The sequence below is a fragment of the Erigeron canadensis genome, chromosome 4 (assembly GCF_010389155.1).
Source record: "Erigeron canadensis isolate Cc75 chromosome 4, C_canadensis_v1, whole genome shotgun sequence".
NCBI lineage: Eukaryota > Viridiplantae > Streptophyta > Magnoliopsida > Asterales > Asteraceae > Erigeron > Erigeron canadensis.
The window spans coordinates 21,294,781-21,304,191 of record NC_057764.1 but is presented as its reverse complement, the minus strand read 5'-3'; the positions used below and the strand labels follow the sequence as shown (position 1 = coordinate 21,304,191).

The window sequence follows — 9,411 nt, the reverse complement described above, 5'->3', positions numbered from 1 at the left end:
AGACAACAAAACACCGGTCTTTGATCCACTCATAAAGATGGCTGGTGATCATATCAAGCAGACAAGGAGGATGGAAAAGAAATACAAAGTTGAAGACTCCTTGCTCAGTGCTGCCAGACATCCATACTCTCCTCCCTCTCAGCAACCCAGAAGCGGTGTCAAGAGGACAGCTTCTGGGCAGGTTACATCCTCACTCCCCACCATGCTTAGAACTTTGTCAAAATCTGACATTGGGGAGGAATCTTCACTCAACCTTCGCATGCCTTCAAGACTTCTTTTTGTGGAAGGGTTGTACAGTGAAGATTTAGGAGGATTTTGCTTCACAAATGTTCATGGTCATGAGCTCTTCTTTAGGACCAGTGAACTCTCTGCTGCTCCCTCTGGATTTCTTGTAAAATTAAGGAAATATTGCTCAAGGACTTCAAACAATCCAAGATTCATTCAGCTGATTGATGAAGAGCTGATGAAGTCCGAGAGACAAAAAGACAAGGCGTTCATAGAAGCAAAACAAGAATCTGTGTGGGAGTAGTTTTATACTTGTAACTTGTTTACTTTGCTGTACTTGTAACTTGTTTCTCATATATAAAATCAGCATTGTATCAAAAATCCCTTGTCAAATATTTGTGAGTGCAAGCCCTCTATTCAGCTAAGTCTCCTCAGCGAATAGGGGGAGATTGTTGGATCAGGGATTCGCTGAGGGACTCAGCGAGAGGCTCATTCAGCGAGCTGTCAGCGAGCTCACTCATCTGCAAGCATATTCGATCTTCAGAGTTTAAAAGGATATGTTCAATGACTCACCATCTAGTATTTGTTTGTCAAATATAAGCGGGAATTTGAAGATTAGAAGAATGGTCCCAAGGACACGTGTCGAAAGATCAAGATAAAGACATGTGACCTTGTACTACTTAGTTGCAGTGAAGTTTCTCTTTCATACCGTTTTTGGAAACAAACAAGATAAAGGAAAGAGGCTTCTGCAGATCTGAATGATCCACCAATAGATAGTTGACAACCTTCATGTGTCAACATCTACTAGAGCAGTCATGTGATTCCTTATCTGCCTATAAAAAGAATCACTTGACCCAGCCATAAAACTGTTGGTGTGTTCCACGGTTTTACTTTATTCTCTCTAAGAAAATTTGTTAAGTTTTTGTGTGTTCAAAAACTTAACATATATTTTCTATTTATTGTTTATTGTTGTTGTAAAACAACCATCCATGTTTTCATCGTTTAGTTTGATATACATATAACTAAACAAAGTTCTTTACTTCTCATCTCTATTCTTGTTATTTCATATTTACATTAAAAGTTAGTTAATTAAAACACAAGCAGTGCATTTGAGGACCATCAGTTGGTTTACACAATTTCTCGACCAAATCCTTGTCAAATTCAATCTCATCTTTATCAGCAAGGGCTCCGCGAATGTTACTCTTCTCGGCCAATAAAGAAGGGTAGGCGGAGGGAATAATCGAAGCATCAACATAACAAAATCTTTTTTTCCAACCCTTATTCGAGGCAGTTACACCATAAATGCACTCCGGCAACTTCGACCCAGGTCTTTTTTGTATAGTGAACCAGTCGCCATCCGCACCAAGGCAATAAAACTTGCGGAAATTGCCAACTGTAGGCTCCGCCTTGTGCGTGCGGCAGATGACTTCGAACATAGTTATACGTTGGGCTCCGAATGGAGTAAGTTGAGAAATATGACATTTAAAATGTTTTAAAACCTCCAAGAAAAAAACGGTGAACGGTAGTCGGACGTTAGCTATTTCAAACATAGCCATATATAAAGTAATTTTACCCACCGGAGCCATCCTCGCATTATCGGAGAGGCAGGGGAGAGTATAATGAAACCCCGAAGGAAACCTATGGTCGGAGAGAAACTTTACAAATTCATGGTGCTTAACTGTGCAAAAATTAACACACAAATCTTTTCTGTTAACCATGGCAAAAGTATAAGGCGGAAACCAAAAGATCACCTGCAGAAGTATGCAAAAAGAAGACTACAGAGGCTACGATCGCTGCGGAAGCTACGGAAAAATAAAACGAGAGTAAAAGTTTTTGTCTAGAGAAAAAAGTAAAAAATGAAGAAGGAATGAGGACTATTTATAGGAAACGAGGAGACGCTACAGTAACCTAATGGGATGTCAGGGGCAGACGTAACGTCTGAAGGAGAACACGTGTTTCCCACTACGTTTTTTAAAGAGCATTTATGGCAAGATATTCGGAAACGCACATGCATTTAATGCCATAATCACAATAAAACAAAAGCAATCATAATTCTTGTCGTCTTATTTTATTTTCTTTTGTTTACTTTTCTTTTTTGGGGGCAGGGAGGTAGGCATATAATACTTTGCGAAAGTCCCGGCTCCCGCGACTTCCTCCGAAACACGATTCGAAATTTATAAGTATTAAAATTCATTGTGATTAAAAAGCAGTCTTACCCTACCAATATGAAGAAACATAATGTTAAGCTGGGGGGCTTGATGACGTACCATCCAGTAAGCTCCGAACTCTCCGACCGAGTAGAACCAATGACAGATCGGAGACTGTAACAAGACTAGCAGCAGGCTCCGAACCCTACGACAGCCTAGCCGACAAACAGTACGATGAATCACGTGCATTGGTACGTACGACTCGTGCTCGTGTCTCCAAGCCAACGATTTCCATACAGCTGTCTAACGATAACGAACTCCTGTCGGAGGCTGCCGTTAAGTCGACCGTTAGGCCCAACTTCTAGACATTTTGGCCCATCTCATGAAACCCTTCGTGGGAGGCTTATAAATACCCCCTCACAACAACCTTGAGAGGTCAATGCATTCATACACACACTTAGCATATTTACTCCAACACTTGTTGGCGTGAGGCTAATCCTTCACACCATTAGGGAACCGCCAGCAAGTATAAAACCCTTTATTCTCACCCTCCAACCACTTATTATCATTCTCTCGCACAAGATTAAACCCTTACTAATTTAAGAGTAACTTTACCCTTAAACACTTAGCTTTTAGTATTTCTGGATTTAATGATTTTTGTCATGAATGGATATCGATAGTAACAGTTGTTACCTCTAAATTGTACAGGAAAGTAATTCTGAGATAACTAATACAGTGGAGGGTGCAACCACTTATAACTTTAGGAAAATCAGGAGTAGAACTGTGAATGCGGCAGACAAAATTTCACGCGGTGACGGATCCCAAGCTTCAGCAGGTGTGTAAAACTTAGCTTTCATCTCTTTATGACTCATATAGTGAAAGAGATTATCATGTCAGCTGTGTAAGGTAAAGTAAGATAGCTGATCTGAACGTAGGTGAATATATGACTGTTTAATGCATACTATAATGAAGATCATGGGCGTATATCAGTATTTATGGATGAATGAGATTATTATGTCCACTGTTTAAGGCATACTATGTAGCATATGTGAGAATGAAGATCCTGGGCGTATATTAGTATTTATGGATGGATGAGATGATATTAGTCCTCTGAAGCAGAAGTTACAATCTAATTCAGAATTGTAGCTAATTATAATTGGCGTGGAAGGCCATTCAAGACTTCTAAGTGTAGCCAATTATATAGATAAATGGCAAGTGATATGTTATAGCCAACTTAGATCCAATTAATTTGAGGGTAGGTGGTGTTGGCCCATCCGGATCATCTCGGGCTCGAATCAAACATGTCTAATGAACAAAACTCACACACACAAACTCACACTTTGTATATATGAATTCTAGAATTTTCCATCATCCGGATCATCCGGATCTGTTATGTTTTACAATGGACATACACTTCTATGTATAGACATAATCCTAACCATTTTGCTTTTTATGAAAGGTCAGAACTTTCCATCAATATATATCATCGTGACTTTTCCTAAAAGTCACACCCTTCCATAAATAACTTCCTATAACCGTATATAAGTACCATTCGGTTACTGATTTTAATCTTGACATACTAGACCCTTTAACTTATACACTTTACAAGCATGACTCTAAATACACAAACTAATTACACAAGGACCCATTAACATGGATTAATGAATTACTATTCAACACTCCCCCTTAATTTATTAATCCATGCCTTCAACATCTTCATGTCTTCAACTCGATCGTCTTTTTCTTGAACATGTTGTAGCGGGTCTCGATCTCGTCTTTATCTTCAAATAAACATTCTTTTGAGTTAGCCATTCTTGTAAAATATCTTCTTGTAGTCTTCGGCCCTTTTATCTTTCAAATGAGACAGACCACTTTTCTTTTGAACCAAAAGCCCATAAACCTTTCTTGTTTGTTATTTCTGTCCATACAATATTTCAGCCCACATACACAACTCACGCCAACAATTTTGCCTTCCCTTCCTTCCTCTAGTCGTCGATGAACAATATAGTTAGATGAATAAGAGGCATTAATGCTAGAGAAGCAAGACTTCCCAAAACTTCCACTTTTCTCTAGCTAATGCTAGAGAAAACCCCCATGCTCCACCTCATTGATAAAGACTTCCCAATATGCCTTTTAAAGATTTTGAACCGGTGATCAACATTTAGCTGAAAGACATAAGAGACATTAAATGTCTAGTTAGGCTAAATCCAAGGACTAGATTGGGCACTGACCACAAATTTAGATTGGGCACTGACCACAAATTTAGAGTCGTAAAATCACATAATACCATAACTGAATATATTCACAAATAACTGAATTTCATTACTTAACATAATACCATGACCAGCAGACCAAGTTCATCAATTTCCTGTGATTAACTAAATATTAGGATATAAGAAACCAAAAAGTTACTGATAATTTCATTTGAAATCCTAATGTCAATATATTATAAGACTGGCAGACAAGTGAAATAAGTTGGTATCATATATTCATATATAATTGCTTATCAAGTATTGACAGCTTAAATGCACAAGATCATCAATTCATATTTATTCAAAGTAGTAACATGCTTTAGTATATTTGACTTCATCACCATCTAAATTTTTACTTCAAAGAAATTCTACATGTCCGGGATAAACACTACTAGTGATTACCATTGAAATCATTAAGCAAGCAATACTTAACAAACATGATCAGACTTGATCAACATTCAGTACAACGATGTGACGCAGTAGTAGCCGATGGTGATGCAGACGAAACAGCTGTAGCTAATCAGAAGTTGTTGGGGGATAAATATGATACTTTATTCCAAGATGATGGAAGATGTTTGTCAGCTCTTGCACCAGGTTTGATCTTTTATCGCTTATCTCTTCATAATCGAGAAAGTTTGTTGTATGAGTTACATACAGTCTCATTTTCACCTTCACATCTTCACTCTCCGTAACCCCTTCACTCTCCGTAACCCGAACACTGTGATTTGGTTGCCATAAGTGAGCGTTACTATTTATGTACCTGATAGGACATAAAACCACACTGTTATTATATACCTAGCTAGATCAAGCATGATATTGAGATCATTCAGAAAAAATACTACTTGTCAACAAGCAAAGTTAAGTTTGAATCCCGCTCTCTTCTTAGGTCTACGGTAACTAGTCCGGATACCCGTGGCCCGGCCCTTACTGTTTTAAAAAAAAAAAATTATCATCCCTCAAAACATCTACCTTAACTCTATGTAAGATTACACGCATACAATATGGATATCTGGTCCCGAGTAACGGAAGCATTATTTAAGTGTGTTGAAGTAAGAGACTAGGAATAAATGGAAAAAAACGGATTGACATTAGTGTTGAGTCAAGGATTCGCTGAGAGACTCAGCGAGCTCTCAGGGAGTGACTCGTTCAGCGAGCTCTCAGCGAGCGTCTGCATCTGCAAGCACGATCTATCTTCAAGTCTAAAGGATATGTTCGATGACTCACCGTACAGTATTTGTAAGTCAAATATGAGCAGAAAATTGAAGATAAGAAGGATGGTCCCAAGGACACATGTTGCAAGATCAAGATGAAGCCATGTGACCTTGTACTATTTCTGTGTAATGGAGTTTCTCTTTCATACCGTTTTTGGAAACAAACAAGATGAAGGAAAGAGACCTCTGCAGATCTGAATGATCCACCAATAGATAGTTGACAACCTTCATGTGTCAACATCTACTATGGTTGTCATGTGATTCCTTATCTGCCTATAAAAGGAATCACTTGACCTAGCCACCATCTTGTTGGTGTGTTCCACATACTTTACTTTATTCTCTCTGCATATTTGTTAAGTTTTTGTGTGTTCAAAAACTTAACAAATCTTTTCTTTTTGTTTACTATTGTTGTAAAATAACCACCCATGATCTCACTGTTTAGATTGTAATACATACAACTAAACTGATTCTTTACTTCTCGTCTCTATTCTTGTTATTTCATATTTACATTACTGTTTAGTTAATCAAACACAAGTAGTGCATTCGTGGACCGTCAATTAGTGCTGTCTGGACTATTAGCCAAATTGGAATCAAAATACGAGTAACCAGAGAGAGACAGAGAGAGGTAGAATAAGTTGACATACATTTTAATTTTGGCTTTTATAGCTGAAACTTTCTCATCTGAAGCGGGAACATCCAAATCAAACTTCACAATATCCTTCATTTCTGAACTTCGATCTAAATTGCTGATGCATTTTGTGGCTAATATTGAGTTCGGATAATAAATCTTCTCGTTGTCATATATCCGGAAGACGGCTGTAGTCAAAATACTCACTTTTTCTACGACAACCTATAGTAGGTTTATATTCGGTCACTCGAAGAAATAAAAAGAAAAAATTACTTTGGCATAGTTGCAGGTAGATTAGGTGCAGCGAGTTACCTACCTGGACACCATCAATGACACAACGATCACCGATGTCAAATGGGTGTTTCAGAAACACGAATATCATCGCTTCAAACGTTGACTTAGCAGAGTTCCCAAATGTGAAAATAGCAAGCAAGAACTGTGATGACATGAAAAGCAACACTTCTGTTGTAGTAATATCCATGAGTATTACCCAAAGGATTATGAGGACTGCTACCAAAAGCACATTGACAAAGATGATTAATGTCTCCATGGCTTCGAGCATGTCATCTAGAGAATGCTCCTGAAATTCAATCTTCGTATACATGCTTACCTGAACACGAAGATGAAATCTCAAGGGAATTGAATAATTTTGACATCATAATCTGATCATTTTTAAATGAATGGTGAAAGTTTGACAGATGAGTAAGTATATACCACCCAGTTAAGAAAGGGCTTCTCATCAATCCTTCCACTTTCATCTTTTCCTCCTATCAATGGAAGCACCACATCCAGCTCCTCTTTTTTCATAAAACGCAAAAGATCTTCCTCTTCGACGTACCTGGTTCATATGACAATAAGATATGATGCGTCAAAAATAAATAATGGACTGAAATTTTCAACAAAACAGAATTTATTTTTAGACCAATCATAATTACCTGTTCCCAGGTTTAGCTACATTTCTAAATATAAGATCGCCGGCAGCTTTAGCTTTCCGTTCAGTGGTGATAATTCTGTTGTTCTGCTCATCCAGATTCATCAAATCTTTACTTTGATCAAGTGTACTCGGAAGTGTATAAAAGCCAATCTGCCATGCGGTTTCAATCATCCTACATTTGATCTGCTGGGGCGTTTGCACAACGTTTGATACGCTGCTGCTTACAAAACTAGAACTATGAACTACTACTTCTGATGAAAGCTCCCTCCCTGAAAGGGTTTCAAGTATGTATTGATGGAAGCGATTTTCTTGAATCCTTTTCAAGAACCTTTTAATATATAAGAAATCATATAAAAACTTTAGAGCTACAGATCTGAGCACCCATGCAAAAGCAACATAGATTGCACTGATAATCGCCTTTAAGATAAGTCTTAGAGTCTTGGTTGCGTCATTTGGTTCTGTTTCACTAGGACCGATCAAGTACCACCATATAATTGCAGTTAAAGATAACCAGATCAAAACCTTATAACTATTTACCACGCTGCGAACCAACTTAAGAAATGGAACCCTGATTTTGTCATCGTTGATCTTTCCATGTAAGGGAAGCTTTTCCAATATGATATTCATCAACCAATTCGGAAATACAAGACCTAAGAAAACTGGCAATCCCAAACAACACCACTTCCATATTTCTACATTCTCAACTTTATAGTCTAGTTTATTCATCGTTGCGCTTATAATGAAAATCACCATAACCAAACAGCAACAGACAATGACCATGATAGTAAATAGCGTTATTTTCTTAGCTGGTCTTTTTTGTTTAGGATCACGACCATTCTCATCGTTTGCGTCCGCTGGTGATGCCAATAACGGTGTTCTAAGTGTAGCAGAAGGAGAGGCTGCTGTTGGAGTTTCTAGCATTAATTCAGAAGGAGAATTAGCAGTCTTCGCTGCTGCTGCTACTTTTTCACTTGATGATCTGAGACCTGAATCTTGGTCAGGACCAGATATATCTACTTTGACTTCATTTTTTGGATCACTATCCAACTTCATTGTTTGGATTAACAAGCTAGCGATTTTTAGAAAAGTAGAAGAATATGCATGTGAAAGTTTTTTATTATTATTATTTGTTTTTTTTTTTTAACTCAAAATTCTTAATTTAGAAACTATCTAGATTTTGATTATTAAAAAGATTTAGATTTTGAAAAATTTTCCAAGAAAATAATATCATTAGCACTGTCGTCTTCGAAAATTTTCAAAACCGAGAATTAAAGAAGGCCACTAAAACTAGCACGTTTAACACCATATAAAATATTTGAGTAACTAAGACAGAATCTATAATAGTAAAAAAAATCATATTAATTTCTTTAAAACAGTATTTTTTTGGTGAAAGAGATTCCCTCAAGTTGACTAGTTCGCAGGGCCGGTCCTGAGGTTTTTGATGCTCAGGTCGAGACGGTTTAAAATTGCCCATATAAAATTTTTTTTAAAAAACACACATTGTAAATAAAGGTTTGAAAGTTAAGCTATACGAGTCGATTTCTCATTACATAAATAAACTTTACCAACTTTAGCAGATTGACATGAATCATGTGATGTATTCTTTATAGAGAAGCGATATGTAAACCACTAAATTTCTTTAATGATTTTAAAATAGATTATCTATGATCTTATCATAGTCTAACATTTGCCAATCTAAACTAAAAATGTTTAATCCATTACATTGATTTAGAAATTAGAAGCCTTCTGTAGATTTGGAAGCTATGTTCGAAGATATCTAATACTCTGATAGTATTCTATTTATTAGTCGTGATTCAAATCTACATACTAGTAAAAGTTGTTAAATATATAAATCATTCTGAATGATGTTTTGTATCGTTTGTCATAACAATTAACTAGTCAATAATGTCTTATTAACTTAATAATTTTAACAAAAAATTTCTAATACTTAAATTTATTTTTAGTGTTAATATATTTTTACGTTATTACTATAGAATACAAAGTTACTTCCAAG

At 36.7% G+C, this 9,411-nt stretch overlaps 1 protein-coding gene across 1 annotated transcript; it reads right to left on the bottom strand.

Moving 5' to 3' along the window:
* Positions 1–4,898: 4,898 nt before the first annotated feature.
* Positions 4,899–8,551, bottom strand: LOC122596455 (mechanosensitive ion channel protein 10-like). The gene is made up of 5 exons (XM_043769035.1): positions 7,399–8,551; positions 7,178–7,301; positions 6,780–7,073; positions 6,480–6,685; positions 4,899–5,384 (listed from the first exon to the last, which is right to left on the bottom strand). The coding sequence occupies exons 1-5, from the start codon at positions 8,448–8,450 to the stop codon at positions 5,141–5,143; spliced, it is 1,920 nt and encodes a 639-aa protein (XP_043624970.1). The 5' UTR covers positions 8,451–8,551; the 3' UTR covers positions 4,899–5,140.
* Between the last annotated feature and the right edge of the window lie 860 nt (positions 8,552–9,411).